At 55.2% G+C, this 16613-nt stretch overlaps 1 protein-coding gene across 1 annotated transcript in view; it reads right to left on the bottom strand.

The window, feature by feature from the left end:
- The window catches only part of Alx4 (ALX homeobox 4), a 37786-nt gene extending 25628 nt beyond the window's left edge, over window positions 1–12158 (bottom strand). The window contains exon 1 of the mRNA XM_021646555.2: window positions 11583–12158. Within this exon, the coding sequence (XP_021502230.1) occupies window positions 11583–12051 (469 nt within the window). The 5' untranslated portion in view covers window positions 12052–12158. The remainder of the gene's footprint in view (window positions 1–11582) is intronic.
- Window positions 12159–16613: the final 4455 nt, after the last annotated feature.

Raw genomic sequence — 16613 nt, forward strand, 5'->3', positions numbered from 1 at the left:
GGGCTAGAAAAGACCATTTGCTATTTGCTTTCAAAGAAGGGAGGTGTGGCTGATTGGATAAAGCCCTTGTTTCACAAGCTGAAGGAACTGAGTTCTGGTCCCCAGAGGCCAGGTAGAAGTGGGGTAGGCATGGCTTCTGCCTGTGAGAGCAGATCTCACAGTCAAGCTAGCTAGCTGGACTAGCCAGAACTGAGGAGCCCAGGTTTGGCAAGAGAGAGGGGAACTATTGAGGGGGCACATGATATCAACTTTGTGCAAGAACACCTGTACAGGCGTTCACACATGTCAACACACATCACACATGTATGTATGTGAAAATCTGACTCCACATATAAGCTGTAGCATGCCTCACACTATTGCATACACATCATACACACACACGCACACACACACACACACACACACACATACACACAGGTAAAATATCCTTTTAGAAATTGTGTGTTAACCTGCCTACAGACCAGGCCAAACAAACTGGAGTTGATCCTTTGGGCTGATGCTTAGCACAAAGGAGAAGGTTTTGGAGCTGTGTTGATGACATGAGGTTACATCCTTCTTAGAGTTAGCTGGAGGGACCCAGGGGCCTCCATATAACCAGGAGCCTAGGGGGGCATCCCTGGAGCCCTGGCCTGCATCTCTGCCCTCTCTTATCAGCTCTGGTTCCTGGGAAACAAATGTGCCCTGAGTTGACTGGTCAGTTACTAACCCGGAGGCAAGAAGAAAGACAGAGTGGCCTCTGTCCCCGTGCATTCTACAGTTCCTGACTTCACATGAGAAAGCCCTTCCAGGGACAGACAGATGGGCTGGACCACTAGAGAGAGTGGAAGCGCTGGAGGGAAGCTCTCAGGTGCCTGGTGAGCGATTCTCAACCAGCATCAAGGGGTCTTTTCTGCTCTGGTGCTGGGAATGGACTGTCTGTGCAGATGGAGCTGGCATCTTTCTCAAGCTATACCCAAAGACTGACACAAAATGGATCAAATCCTGAGCTAAGAGTCCAAATGGTAATAGAAGGAAATGGAAACACATGGCACAGGTGCCATCAGCGTAATCGTGACACGGAAAATAGATGACAAAAGGAAAACAATGGTAAACCAGACTTTATCAAAACAAAAAGCTTTCGTTTATCAAGGAGCAGCATCCACTGGAGAGGCAGACAGCCCATGGGAGGAGGGGTTTTGTGATACTTACAAACCATCTTTCTGATAAGAGACCATTATCCAAAATACTCACACATGCTTGTATGGGCTTTGAGTGTGGCTCGGCGTTAGGGCATGCATGGGACACTGGGTTCAGCCCCCCCCCACAAATAATAATAAGTCCTTCCACTTAACAACAAAACCATTCAAACAGATTCAGAAATTGGAGAAGAATCTGAATAGGCATTTCTCCTGTAATGGAACTCAGGAAGGTCCCTGGTGTAGCCCAGGCTAGCCTCACCCTCACAGCAAGCTTCACATCTCACCCCCTCAAGCGCTGGGTTTACAGGCCTGAGTCACCCTCCACACTCAGACTTGTGTCATGCATGCACATTTTATCATGATTAAGAAAACAAACAAATGCCATCTCCCCTATGATTAAAGTTTCTGTAATTGTTTTTAAAGGTCATACAAAGTAACACTAAAAGCATTCATCAGGGAGTTTACCTTCACAGCCCCTTCAGCAGCCTCCAGGAAACCTCATGAGCCCCAAACCTGAGCAGAAATTAAAGTCCTCACAGCTGGCCCCTGCCAGTCCTGGCGTCCCAACTCCCTGCAGCCATCATGGCCGAATTCAGACCTTTACTAACCCAAACCCTTGATTCAGGCAGTTTCCTGATGACAGAGGGCCATTTCCTGCCCCTTCTGTTAACTGGCTCCAAGTCAGCCTCTGAGGCCTTGTTCAGATGTCCTTAGAAATTCCTAGACCACTGCCACCTCTCTGGGGATAGCCCATGTGGCTCGTCCTGGTGAGGCTGAGGCTGGTGGCTACGAGGGCAGGAATCAGCTCATTCACAGCCAGACCCTGGGACATGCCTGGCTAGGGTGTGTTATTCACAGGATCTGTTGAGGGGAGAAATCTTCCCAGGGAATTGCCCCACAGCCTCAGAGGAGCCTGTTCCCTCTTTAGTGAGGGAGAAGGGAGCCCCGCTCTGTCTCTGCTGTATTCTCCCCCAAGTACCTAGCCGTCTGGAATAGCAGAAGCCACCCTGAGTGCTGACATCCCCACGCTAGGGTGTGAGTGTGTGTGTGGTGTGTGTCTAGGGCATGCCTATGTAAATGCTGGCAACCATGGGGAAGAGAAGGAATAGTGCTGGGAAAAAGCCTAGGCCAGCAGTAAGTGACCTGAAGAGAAACCAGGAACAGAGGAGGTGTGAACAGAGAGTGTTGTCCCTTGGTGGGGGGAGTCTCGGAATACCACTTTGGAAATGCACTTTGGGTAGTTCTGCAGGAAGCCGCAGGAAGACACATGGGGCGTGCGATGTGGCTGCAGGGAGGAGCTAGAGTTAACTGCAGGCAAGTTCCGAGGAGAGTCGGGAGGGAGAGAGCACCCTGGCAGGCATGGCAGCTGGACACCAGGCCTGTGGCCTTGGAGATGAGCCCGAAGGGGAACAGTTGGGGATAGAGGGAACTCCTCCAAACTGCTGCAATCCTGCAAAACAAACGGCTGTCTGCCCACGACCTCCCTACTTCTGAGCCACAAGCTCCTCGCTGAGTGAGGTCATTTTCCACAATGGTGAAAGAGGGGTGTGCACCAGGCTGCCTGCCGCCCCACCTCCACAGAGGAAGAAAAGGGGGGGGCAATTTACAGGGCTCGGTAAATGTTCACACCCCATATCACCCATTGATCAGCAAACACTGACTGAGCACCTACTGTGTATCCCAGGCCTTTTTTAGGGTCTGGAGAAATACTTTGGAACAGCACAGCACAGACAGAACCTCACACAGTCCTGTACCTCCTGAAGAAGAGAGGCTTTCCCACTGCTCAGTTCTCCTGATCATTCTTGGCCCTTCCATCCTGACCAGCACTTCTAAACCTGACACCCATTTCAGTTGTTAGGCGCATGCGCCCCATGCTTTTCTCACCAGACACAGGTGAGGAAGCCATGCCTGAAGTTCAAGTCGGGCCTGCAACTCTACCCTACCAGATGTCAAATCCAGTCTGGATCTGGCATCCTCAGACATGGTAGAAAGAGCCCTGGAAGCCATGTTTGAAATAGACTCCATCCTTCATCCCTGTGTCATCTCAGATAGGGTTAAAATGACTCAAAGTATAACCAGGTTCGTTCTAGAGAAGGATGCTTGTAGGTTCTTAGTCTTGTGGCTACCAAGAACTTGTTTGACTCTTCCTATCTGCCCCAACCTGGGCATGTGCCTCATTGTCTACCAGGTCTCTGGTGAGTCTTCTTGATCTCAAAGCATCATAGAGAGCTGCAACAAAATAGAACACTGGGGGCACTCATTACATTGCCTGGAGCACTGAGTTGGCCCACGATATAGCAACTCCAGAGGCTCTCTTTGTGCCATTATTGACTGTCCTGAAAGAGGGAAAGCAAGGGAGAGGACCAGGCAAGGCCTGCTAAACTTCCCCCCTACCCCAGCAGACAGCCGACCTTCTCCTTCTATGAATACAATGCAAGGAGGCAGAGAGGCAGGCCCTTGAGGTTTCTAACAGTTGCTTGTTCCCAGGACCTGGGGCAAGGCTTCCAAAACCATCAGATTCCATGAGGGGGACTGTGTCACAGAGGCATACCCATGCTTTGCCTATCATGAGGCCGAGTCCCTTCTTAAAGACAAAGACCAAGACCCCAGCTCAGTGCTCAGCCCTCAACTGGAGATGGCTGAATGGTGGGGCCAGAGAAAGACCAGGGAAACTTCTGGACATCAGGGAGGCTCTCGTATCCGGGGGGAACTCAAAGTTCCCATTCCTACCCTTAAGTTTAATCAAAGTTTGGGGGCTGTTATAGTGCGTGTCTTGCATGCGTGGGACCTGATTTTGATCTCCAACACAGCAATAATAATAAACAAATGACACCTTATTTAAATCTATGTTGTTATAACTACCTGCCACACTCTAGCTCCATCACAGATGTGGGTGGTAGGGAAGGCAGAGAAGTCGGCAACACACGGCCTACCCACCCTCGGGTCATACTCCACGCTAAATCCTCCTGCACCCTTCCTTCCCTCTTAGTCAGCAAGTCCCAAATAGCCACCTCCGACAAGTGAAGTCACCGAGTGACACTAGAGAGTAAGTGGGCACCGTGCTGAAGGTCATGGTTAATTCTACTGGAAAGTCAGCACCTGCACTCTGCTCTCTGATCTGCAAAGAGGGGGGAAGAAGAGCATGCTCAAACCCCTTAGCTCCCTTCTCTTCCCGGAGGAAACAGCCCAGGTAGGGAGGAGGCATGGCTTCAGATGAGCCCTACACCCAGGGCTATCTTTCTCCTTGCAGTAGGGAGCCAGCCTGGTGGAGGCTTTCCTGGCCCAGCGCTGGTGCCAGGGAAGGGAAACTGGACGGTGCTTGTCTGCCTCTGGACCTGAAAGCAGAGGCAGGGTCCAGCACTCCTCAGGCCTCCCAGGGCCTGGCTCAGTGACAGTTTGGTGAGCTCTAAGTAAGTGGAATCAGGCGTCCTAGGCCCCAGTCTGTGAAACGGGACATCGGGCCAGAAGAGGACTGCTATTTCTTCCAACATAGGGCAGGGCCCCATAGGGACACTAGGACCTGCTTAATTCTCTGTTGCTGGACAATGTTCCCTGAGGTTACCAAGGTCCCCAACACTGAAAGGCAGTCATGTGAGAGCTGGGGAGATGGGTCACTGGCCTCAGGGTGCCCATGCAATGTGGCTTCCATACCTCCACGCATGAAGAACAGGCTATCCAACCAGATTGTCCCCAGATCCCACTGCCTGTCCACCCAGCAGTAAAAGGGGTTGGGGCGCCCCTCATCTCCTGGGATTCTACTCATTTACTAAGCAGTGTGCTGCCAGGAAAGTGAGCCACGCAGGGCAAACGGATGTCCTGGCACCCAGTGATGGAGACAAGGCTCGCTGCACTGCAGGTGGGCTGCATGGACCCAATCTGGGAAAGCAGGGCGTGCTGGAGCCCGGCCACCTGGAGACTCTGCGAGTCTGTGAGTCAGCCTCAGGGAAGCTGCAGCAGGCAGCCAGAAGGAGGGCGGCCTGGAGCCAGAGACACACAGACGCTTGGCCTCCCTCGGGCACAACCTTCTGAAGGCAAGGAGGCTTGCTGGTACACAGGCCAGGAGGGGCTTCCAGAACCACACAGGCGCTCATCCTTGCACACATGCAAGTACACGAGTTCCCACGCTGGGGATAACGGAACAGTCGGGGTCATGTGCAGTCTCTCTACAGGAGTGTATAAAAATCAATACACACAATTATAGCCTGACTCACTCAGCTGGTAGGAGGAAGACCCAGGAACTATGGATAGAATGCATGCCAGCTCACATTCTCTCTCTCTCTCTCTCTCTCTCTCTCTCTCCCTCCCTCCCTCCCTCTCTCTCTCTCACACACACAGAGGGGGGGGGGGAAGTAGGGGAGCTACAGGTCCTGGCATACATTCACAGATGCACCCAGCCTTCTGAATGAAACACCAATTCTTCATTCATCCTGACAGCCAAGATCTAGGATATACACCAGAAGGATTAGGCTCTGGCCACAGAAGGCCCGCATTCTCTGGGTTCAGCGAGCCCTTACTGCCCCTTGTAGGCAATTGCTGAGCAGGGAGACAGGGAGTGCAAATGGAACACCAGATTAGAGAGGGCTGTGCTAGGAGACCTGGCTCGCACCGAGGAACAGTGACTTACCTTTATATTTAAACCTCAGTGAGGAGCCGGGACCCTTCACCCGGCCCCGCCTTCCGGGACTGTCAGCTGTCCTGGGACTGCCGATCGGTCAGGACAGGTTTCGGCTTCCAGGGAAGACTTTCCTGCCCACTCTATCTCTCTGGACTCCTCGAGACCAAAAAGTGCGGGGGTGGGAAGGCAGAGGGGGCGGGGACCCGGACTAGCACGGGCACAGACTCTCTCAGACAGTCTGCCAATTCTACAGACACCCCCCCCCACCCCCCAGTTTCTGGGTTAAACAGTTAGAAGCCAGGAGCGGAGAGGACTTCTCAGGCCACAGCGCGCAGGGACTCAAACCCTCCGCGGACTCCCGCCCCTTCCGGATCACGGATCACCGTCTTGGGGACGCAGAGTCCCGATCTTCTGTAAAGCGCACGGGCTTTCCTTTCGGGGAGGACAGCTCCCGCCCCTCCCCGGAGAACGGCTTTAGGAATCCGAAGCGCGGCCGGCCGGCGCGGCAGACCGGCTTCCCTCTCTATTCCCAGCCCACCGCGGCGCGCAGGACCCGAGCCCTCGCTCTTAACCCCGGTGTCCCTAGCACAAGCCCTGCCGCAAAGAACATCTTGTCAGGCCCCAGCACCTCACGGTATCTCCCTTCTCCAAGAATACTCTTGGGTGCGACTCCCCCGGCTGCCTCTCAAGGAGAAACTGAAGCCAAGACTGTCCGGGTTGCTACACCACCCGCTGCCGCTCGCTCGCTCGCTCGCTCTCTCGCTCCTCTGATCAGCCTTTTGCAAATATCTGAGCCCGAGCTTAGCTAATTTTTTTTCCCCTCTCTCTTCCTTGGTGCTGGAGGTTGGGAGTGGGTGAGATGGGGTGGCGGGGTGGGGAAAATCTTTCTTAAGGTTACGGAATGTGCTGGGGACAGAGAGGTACCCCATGCTATTGGGGTACCTGTAGCCTAAGAGGCCGTCGGGAGCCGACTTAATTTTGCCTCTGGGGGAGACTGGCTTCCTGTTCCCCGGTGGCTCAATGGTTACCGCCCCAGACCAACTAACGACCAGAAGCACCTTTAACGGAGATGTGGGGGTCCCGCCTTCGCACAATTAGAGCAGAGAAGAGGCCATTCGTGTGTAACTGGTCTCAGAGAAGAAACCGTGGTTAAGGGCTGTGACTGGAACCCCTCGTTGACCAGAGCGAGGGAGCCTAGTCCTTCCCCCGAAAGGGGCCCCGTTTGGAGGAAGGACCAACTCCCACTTGTCTAGTGGCGCTGAGCTGGTGGCTCAAAGCACCTCAACAAGGGGGCACCATTGGTTTCCACCCTGAATTCGTTGAAGGAAGTATCACCTGGTTGCAGTCGGGGTCCAAGTACTGGTGTGGTTTCCCAATCTGAGGACCATTCCCTCAGTAAGGGGACCGCAGGGTCTTAAGAAACAAGGCACAGGGTGCTCAATGAACGTGCAAGTGGACCCCAGAAGCCGACATCAGGGCACAAAACCAAGCGGTCAGTGTCCTGTCCAAACTCGTGACTGCGTTTAAGCTCTCCGGTCTCCTGAGCAAGGAGGCTTCAGGACTGAGGACCCGGAGCACCAGGGGCCCAAGATCTCCTTTCCAGAAATTTCTTTCCTTTACTATTCACCCTCACCCTGTATCGCTGTCCAGGGGGTCAGCAGGCAAGCCCTAACCCAGTCCGAATGCAGGGGACACCAACCTCTCCTCTCTCTCAGCTGCTACAGTGGTCGACGGCTTTGGTTTTTGTTTTTCATTTCGGATTGCGGCCCTCCACCGCGCCTCCAGAAGAAACCCTCCCACGAACGGAATCAAGGCACTCTCCAGAAAAGTCCCAGACATCAGCAAGAGTTCATGTTAAAAGTTGTTTCCCTCGTCCGGAACCTCAGGGCCAACCGAATGAAGGCTCCGATGGCTCCGAAGGTTCTAGGCTGAGCTGGTTATAGCCTCGTATTAGAGTCAGGGCTGCGCAAAAGCCCAGGAGTTACAAGGTCGCCCTTGAAGCGCAGCTGTGAGAAACAAGATGGGGGACCCCGTACTTCGATTTTTTTCCCTGAATTTTTAATTCACACACACACACACACACACACACACAGATTTTTTTCCTCAAAAGTTTCTGTGTGCATATTCAACACATACAGGATTATACTCCTTTATATTCCTAACTATACTCCTGCAAATTCGTAACCATTTCCCCGACTTTTCCATTTAAGACTTTGAACCTCCCTATGTGTAAATTAAAGGGAAAAAAATGTATGGTAGGTCCATTGATTTAAAAGCTACGATTAGACTTTAATGCAAGCCTTCTGTTTCTCCAGTTAAGAACGAAGGTGTCTTTAGGCCTGGCTTGTTGGAGCAGGCCGGGGAGGGAGAGGGTAGGCTGTGGCAATTAACAAGGTAAAAAAAAAAAAAAAAAAAAAAATGAAAGCTATTTATTCTCTTTCAACTTTTCCTCTAAAACTGTCACGGAATGTCTCTCCCTTCAGCGAGGGACTTCGTCCTCTGGCGTTGACCCGTGGACTACTCACGGCTGCTCTCCCTATCCCCTGCGCCTCCGTTCTCCACTCTTTGAGGGGAGGAGGATTTACAAAAGCTCCTGGTTCCTTGACTAAATCAACCAAGAGTCATCCTCTGCGAATTGTGTCTGTACCGGGGAGGAGGAGGTAGAGAAACGCCTCCTCCGGAGTTTACCATTTCGTCTAATCTGAAAAACCAGGAGGTGCCCGCCGCGCGGGCTCAAGCCGGGCCTTAGCGCCCCGGAGACCTGGGCGCCAAGCGCGCGGCACTCCGGGTGGGCCACTGGCGGTCCCAAATTGCTCTCAACGAAAACCTGCGTGCAACGAATCGAAAGCGAAAGAGGAGGTGGCGGGGCCCTTCCCAGCGGAGCCGCACCCTCCGGGGTACCGGCCGGGCTAAGGGAGGAGGGCACGGCGGCGGCGGCGGCGGGTGTCCCCCCAACCAGCAGCTCCCGGGGCGCTCGCCCCGTCGCCTGGAGAGGGAGCAGGGAGCGGGAGGGCCGTGGGGAGCCCGGCGGGGTGGAGGTGGCAGCGAGCAGGGGCTCTTCCGTGGGAGCTCTCTCTTAAAAACGCGAATGGCCCCCGTGCTCGTAGGGGACCGCCGAGCCACTCCCTGAGGGTAGAGACGAGGCAGCTGAGGTCCCGGACCCCCGCGAGGACGCCCGCAGCCATGCGGGCCTCTCCCTTACCTCCAGTTCAGGAGTCTCTGAAGACTCCAGCCCGCAGCTCTCTCAGCTGGGCCTTCGCGCAGCCTCCGGGGCCTGCACCTTCCCCCTCGAGGGACCTCAAAGGCTGAGGTCAAACCCTCAAACCCTGAGGCTGAGGCCTCCGAGGTTCCCTCCACTCGAAACTGCTCTGGGGTCCAGACTCCTAGAGTCTGGCCGAAAGGACAAAGATGGATCGCCTGGGCTGAGGATTCAGAGCCGCCGAGGACAGGCCTATTCCCGTGCCCGTCTCTACCTCGGCGTTTTGCCAAGCTCCCGGGGACATCTCAGCATTTTTCCCGGAGCCCCTTTGAGCAGACACCCTCCTAATGGTGTCAGGGAGGAGTCGTCAACGTGCGCCTCAGCTTTCCAGCTTGCTGGCTGGGTGGGGCTCCAACCCTACAGCCCTTCTCCCCGTAACTTCCTCCTTGCCTCGGAGGTGACAGTGTATGCCTGCCTCGTCCCGTGGGGGTCTGCAATCCGAGTCTGAGAGGGGACGCGAACAGTGATGGGGCCTTCATGGCCTCTTTTCCCGGAGGAGGACTGCCTCCATTTCAGACGGGCGACCCAGGTTCCAGGATGCCTTTCCTCTCGAGCGGCCCTTTACAGGTTTTGCACCAGCAAGGGCAAGGGCTTGCCTTGTCCTCAGAATTGGAGGATCCCTGGAACTTGGAAATGTAGGGGGGGAGGCTGCATGGGGGAGGGGTCCGGTTTACGACCTCGCCTTTACTGCCCTGGTATCAACAAGGAAATAGGAATTTAGGAGAGTTACTCACTCCGGGGTCACTCTGTGGGTTAGGGGCAGTTCCAGGTCAAGTGACTGCTCCTGTCCTTGGCCAGAATGGCTAACGCAGGTGATAGAATGGCTAGCCTGTCCGGAAGCTCCCCCATAGGACAGGCTGGGGCCTAGCCTTCTCTCTTGACCCCAGCGCTCACCACCCCACAACGGCTTTTCTCACCAAGAGGTTGAGAGAAGTTTGGCTTTTTTTTTTTTTTCTCCTAGTAGCTCAGCCTCCTCTGAGGCCACGCTAAAGAATTTCTTCTAACTACGAAAATACAGTGCAAAACGGGGAGAAATCCCCTCGCACAGTGCACTTCTGGGAGGCCCTGAGTGTGCCACGTGCTCTCACCTGGTAGTCGCAAGTGACAGGGCCTGGGTTCTGGAACTGGGCGTGAAAGGAGGACCTGAGCGGCGCCTGAGCTCATTCCAGCCAGAGGTGGAGAGGAAAGGTGGAAGAAGCGGGGAAAGCCACCTGATCTTTCTAGATTTTGTTTTAAAGCCCGGTTCCGTCAGTTTGAGGGTTTGTAGCTCTTTTTTTGAAGCTACATGAGTGTATGTGTCTGGTATTGTGACCATGTCGGTCAATAAAATAAGTGTGTGTGTGTAGAATTCAGGTTTAGGTAAATGGGTGATCATGTCCAGAAGTTTGTTTCAGCTCTATCGGGAGTGTGTGCACTCGCGTGAGTGCCCTAAAAGCTTGAGATGGGATCCATGGAGGCCTCCACCACGTTTCACCTGTGTCCCTAGGCTTAGTGCTTCTACAGTCTGCTTGGGTCGGGACAGGCAGAGACATTACTCTGTTAAGAACCAGCCCACCTCACTAGGGCTCAGCCTAAAGACAAAGGCCTGGGGGAGAGGGTCCTTTCTCCCTTGAGTTTTGGGTTCCCTAACTCGGATGCTAGGGGAAAGGAGAAAATGTAGGAGCTCGAAGGGCTTTGGTTTCCTAACTCACTTCATCCGTTGTCGCGTCCACAAAAGCAGCCCAACACTGAGGACTCAGGCCTGAACCCTGCAGCCGCGCGTTCAAGGGGGCTTGGAGGTCATTCAGGGCATCTCGGTCAGGTTCCTTGTGGGCCCAAAGCAGAACTCGGATTCTCCCTTCTTCCCACAGTCCTGTGCTGGCTGTATCTCAGAATTACCGCTTTCCCACCCGACGAGTGCTAAACCTTGCTCTTCGATGCCGGCTACTTCCAGACACCTCCTACGGGCGGGCCGCGGTCCCCTAGGCAATCCGCGTTCTGGGCTAGGTCTCGGGGCTTTCTGAGGCTCCAGGTTCTCGGGACCCGGCGACCCGCACGAGCGTCGCGACACGACGCGGTGCCGGCGCTCTTAAACCGCAGGGCACCGGAGACCGCGCTCAGGACCCCAGGGCGCGCCGGGCACCTGCGGCTTCTTACCTGCGGCGCGGTGCGCGCGGAGCCGAGCCTGGCCTCCGAGGGCCCCGGGAGCCGCGCGCGCCGAGCGTGCCGCGAGAAGCTCCTCCGAGAGCCCGGGACGGAGCCGCCGCTTCGAATCCGGCCCCGCGGCCGCAGCGCAAAGCTAAAGCTTCGAACTTTAGCGGGGAAGAAACCCGGGAGGCCACCCCGGGACGGAGGAACAGCCAGAGCGCCCGGCGCGCCGAGCCGGCCGGAGCCGGGGACGCAGGCGGGGGGCGCGGGGACCCTCTCCAGGCGCTTGGTCCTCCGGGCAGAGCCGGGGCTCCTCCAGCCTCCACCTCCAGCCTCCCCGCCAGCCCAGGCGGTTTTGGGGGTGGGGTGTCCCCGGGCCCGGTGGCCCCGCACGTACACTCACCGTAGCAGGGGACCTGTAGGGCCGCGTTGTGGCCGCCGCTGCCCTCCTGGAGCTTGAGGCCGCCGTCCGGGGGCGTCTTGCAGGCGCCCCGCTGCAAGTAGAGATGCGCCGGCGGCGGCGGCGCGGGCGGCGCGGGAGGAGGCTGCGGGGTGGGCGGCGGCGGCGGCTGGAACTTGTTAAAGGAGCCCCGCGCCCCGCCGGGGCTCTCCAGCGGGGCCGCCAGGTCCTGCTGCCCCGCGCCGCCGCCGCCGCCGCCGCCGCCGCCGTAGCGGGCCCGGCTCTTGGCTTCCCCGAAGCCCTGTCCTTTGGCCGCGGCGGCGGCCGACAGGAAAGTGGCGCCGAACTTGTCGCCTCCTGGGAAGCCCCTGAAAGGAGACGAGCCCTCCCGGCTCTGCGACACCGGGCTGTAGTAGGCGTCCATGGCAGCGGCCGGCGATTCGCAGTAAGAGACGCAGGTCTCAGCGTTCATGCCTGGCCGGCGGCGGGGGCGACGGGCGGGGGCGCCGGGGAGGGCGCGAGGACGCCACCGCGCGCCTGGGCGAAGGGTAGGGGAGGCGAGGAGGCGGTGGCAGAGCTCCGCGCCAGGCCTGCGCTCTCTCCTCTCTCTCTCTCTCTCTCTCTCTCTCTCTCTCTCTCTCTCTCTCCCTCCTTCCCTCTGTCTCACTCTTGGTCTCCTCTCTTTCTCCACCCTCCCCTCCCCCGCCCCCCGTTTGCTCCCCACAGCTGGCTCAGGGAAGGGACCGAGAGCTGTAAAAAGATTCGGATGCTTCGGAAAGTTCACCAGATCTCCCAAACCCTCTTAAGGTTTTTGAAGCAGGGGAAGGAAAAAAAAATGACTTTTTTTTTCTCTGACTTGCTTCTTCCTGCCCCCTCCTCCCTCCCCTCCTCTCCCAGCGCTCCTTCCTCCCTCCCTTCCCCCGCCCCTCCTCCTTTCCTCTCACTGGAGATGCCACTCAATGACTAGAGGCGATTCGACCCGGAGGACCCTCCAGGCCTTTCGGATTTTAGGCTGGGGTGGGGAGGTGCGGAGACCCCAGTGGCTTCCAAAGCCGGGCTGCGAATTGACGCATCGTCTCAGCTAGGGCCTAGGGTATGAGATGATGCAAAATTTTGACAGGTTAAAGAGAACGGTAAGAGGTTTTGACATTCGGAGTCCGATGGGCCGCTGGTCTGGTGAATCCCTTGAATGCTTTTTTTGGTGAACTTGGCAGCGCAGCCCGGGGCCTGCCTGTCGGGACTTTTGCCTGGGTTTTCAATCCCGCCTCCCTATTCCGGAGTCTTCCCAGTAATTCACACACAACAGAGCTCGCCACCAAGGGCTCTGGGCTCCGGTGCAGTGAGATCTGTGCTGCCTCAGTCACTGGAGGGACCCTCGACTGGCCTGGCTCCAAGCTAAGCACCTCAGCTGCCTTTCTCAGGCCAAGCTCCCCGGCCTCTTGTATGCAGGGGGCGAGGAAGTGTTGCTCAAAGCCAGGCTGAGAATGGGGCTTTCAGAAGCGTCCTTCCCGTGTCCCTCCTTGCAGGCTACTTGGCCCTGTCACCTGTTGGGGAAGTCAGTCTCTCCTCACTGCGCCCATCCACCCACCTCCGTTGTAAAATAAAAGGCTCAAGTTTTGTTGATTTTGAAACAGGGTCTCACTGGTTAGCTCAGGCTGGCTTGAAACTCAGGATCCTGTTTCTGTATAGGATGACAGGCATGCATAAACACACCCATCGTGTGGATTTATGTGGACACCTGTATCTTCCTTCACATGGCAAGGGGAAGGAACTTTCACAGCCAGTCAGATGCTCCTGGCATTGGTTGCACCTCACAACCAACAGAGAGATTAGACTTTCTTGTTTTCCTGTGAAAACACTGGGGCTCAGAAAGGTGAAGACACGTGGTCAAAATCACACAGTGAGAAGGAGCCCCGAGAAGTCAACAGTTCTCCCTTGGAGCCCATGCAGAAATAAGTCTCTCTGTTTAGACTTGAGAAATGGAAGCAAAGGTCAACAATGGAGACCCCAAAACTAATGGGCATCCAGCTGCAGCTCAGGTGGGAAGTTCTTTAGAGCTGAGAATGGAGGGCTTGCCTCAAGGGGAGGCTGGAGAGGCTGGGGTAGAGAGCCCCTGAATGCTCTGGACCCAAGGATGGGGTGCTCACTCTCTGCACTTGAGGCTCCCAGAGAAAAAAAGTCTGGAAGACTTGCATCGACCTCCAACCTCACCTACCCTTGCTCCCTCATGACTCCACCCCTCGTTATCTTCCTCCAAGCAGACTGCTCCATCCCACATCTGATTTTCATTACTGGCTTCGCTGAAGTGCTCATTAATAAAGATATTCCTCAGAACCAGAGGAGCTGGACTACTATGCCCGCCCCCTATGGCTGGTCAGAGACCCATGTCTGTCTCTCTGGCCAACAGACCTTAACCACCAGATAGTCTCATGTTTACTGAATGTCTGTTGTGCCCGAGCCACATCCATTTGGCCTCACATGCTTGTCTTGGCATACTTGTTTTGCTTTGGGTAGACTGAGTCCCTCAAACCCAAATCATTGTTCAGTCTCAGGTAGCAAAAGGGCAGATAGACCTGCCACCATCCTGAATGTTCCTGTCCTGTCAGAGTTTCTGTCAGGTCTAGAGCTTGTGGAGTTCTCCCACCTGGGCATCTCATAGGTGGTTCATCTTCTGTCACCCTTCTGCTTCCTCATGATTTGGAGCTCATCCCCGAACCGCATGCCCTGTTAGTCTCATCCCTGAACCTCATGCCCTGTCAGCTGTGGTTTAAGCACCCACTCACCTCTGTACCATTTCAGACCTCAGGGGCGCTTGACCACTGTTTGTGCTCAGAGCTCTACTTCCTGCTTCCTGAAGAGCAGCCTCCTGGTTCTGGCACTAACATTTACAGAATGAAGTATTAGACTTGGGGGCCTGAAGTACTCTCATCTCTTCCTTCTGTCCAGCCTTCCAGCACAGCAGCAATCCAGGATGCCATTATTTCCTTTAGCCAAGGGCAACCAGTTGCCTACTTGGCTCCTTTTCCAAAATCAAGTGTCAAAAATTAATACCACGATGGCCTCTTCTGGGCTGCGCTCGCCTGTACTTCAGCCCCAGAACAGTAAGTTCTCTTAAAACAGGGACCAAGTCTGCCTTGTGCACCGCAGGTCTTGGCACAGCACAAACACTCATAAACCGTGTGTTGAATGAATGAATGAAAACGTCACGCAGTTCCCAGAGGCGTAAAGACTCATTTTTGTCCAAGACTTTCAAGCAAGTAGGAGTGACTGCAGTCTCTGGAGCCCAGGGGCTACCTCAGACATCCAGATGTGGACTGCCATCTTCCCACCCCTCCTGTCCACTTCCACTTAGGAAGGGAGGTCTGTGAGCAAGAAATTCCAACGGTGGGCTGGGGGCCAGCTGCAATTCCACAATGTCCCTGTCTCCCTCAGACTCGGGGGTACTCAGCGTGTATCCACTGCCTCTCACTGCCACAGGCCCTGAGCTTTGGGCCACCTGCTTAATCACTACCTTATTCAACCTTTTGGTGGCTGCCTAGGAATTTGAACCCTGAGCACTCTGGGTGTGGCATTTGAGCAGAGGACCTTCAACTGTCTGAATCACAGCTTATGTTCAAGGGGGCTGAGTTTCTGAGTAAGTTTTGGGCAAGTCCTTTGATGGTGCTACCAAGGAACCATCCTGCAAACCTCCATAGATCCCCTCATTTGGAAGTCTTCTCACTCCCAAGTGCAGCTGATTGTCCCTCTCTCTGTTAACTCTTTTGTTCACCCATTTGCCATCTAGCTATCCTGACTGCCTCAGTGGAAAGTCTAAGCACCCTCACGGAGAGGTCATGGCACACTTTAGCCTTCTGGAAGCCACAGAGGCTGTCTCCAGCTCTGGCTTCTGCTCCTTGATGCAGGATTTTTTCCCCTTATGAATGGAGCCCCAAACCCCCAGGCCCTTACCTCCTGGCGCATTCTCTAGCTGCCCATCTCTGCTAGGTAGTCACACAGGAAGCATCTTGCTCTTTCCTAGGGCAGGAGACACTATGCACTGGAAGGGGCAGACAATCTTTCTCCCTTCAGCTCTCTAGCACGAAGTTTCCTTCCTGGAAAGCTGCTGACATGATTTCCTGTGTGCATGGACTGTTTGTCATCTGTCCTTCCACTAGAACGGGAGTCAGGGGCTACTGACTCTTCCGTGCTGGGCGTGGCACTGGGCATACAGCGACGATGTTGCTCAGAGTTGGAGTTCTTGAGGCAGAACTAGGGCATGTGTGAGAGGGAGAACTGAGTTAGTTAGAGGGTCCCTGATCCGGGAAAAGGGCAGCAACCTCTCAGCTGTCAAAGGGAAGGTCAGACTCTGGGTCACTTGGGGCCAGGCTGTCACCACTTCCTCAATATCCCACTATATTCCCGCTTCCTGATGAGACAATGGAACTGTGGAAGGGTCACTGTAGTCCCAGTTCAGTAGCCACTCACCAGCCAGGTGAAATCACCTGATTGTCACACACCTCCCCTTCCATCTAAATCAAAGGAGGCTTCCCAACTTGGAGGAACCTGCTGCTCCGTGAACTTCGGGGAATCTATGAAGTTTCTCAGAATTTGGGGCTGCGGCAGGACATTGTGGACTTTCCTATGGCAGTAGGCATCAAGACACACAGCCCAGGGGCTAAGGGTCTTACAAATCTTGAAGACTCTTTCTGGCACCCAGACCTCTGATAATTAAGTGGGCATAGCAAAAGCAGCTGATCTCAAGTCTCGCTCAGGTCCTTTTCCTCACACCAACATTTCTGTGTGGAATTCGCTGGATCGGAGGATTTTTGTATTTGAACTTGGGATGCCAGAGGCGGGGCAGCTGAATTCCTTTACTCCTGCAAGTTGCACCGTCTCAGTGATTTCTGGAGATGAGCCCTGTGAAGGTAGGACAGGCAGAAAGCCCCCCCCCCCCAAGTTCTCCCAGACCCGCAAGACTCTAGGAAATGTTCTTAACACCCAGGGCAGTGAAAGCGACAATCGAGACTGTCCCTTTGTCCGCGCCCTCGCCCCCTC

Source organism: Meriones unguiculatus, chromosome 18 (assembly GCF_030254825.1).
Source record: "Meriones unguiculatus strain TT.TT164.6M chromosome 18, Bangor_MerUng_6.1, whole genome shotgun sequence".
In the NCBI taxonomy this organism is placed as follows: Eukaryota; Metazoa; Chordata; class Mammalia; order Rodentia; family Muridae; genus Meriones; species Meriones unguiculatus.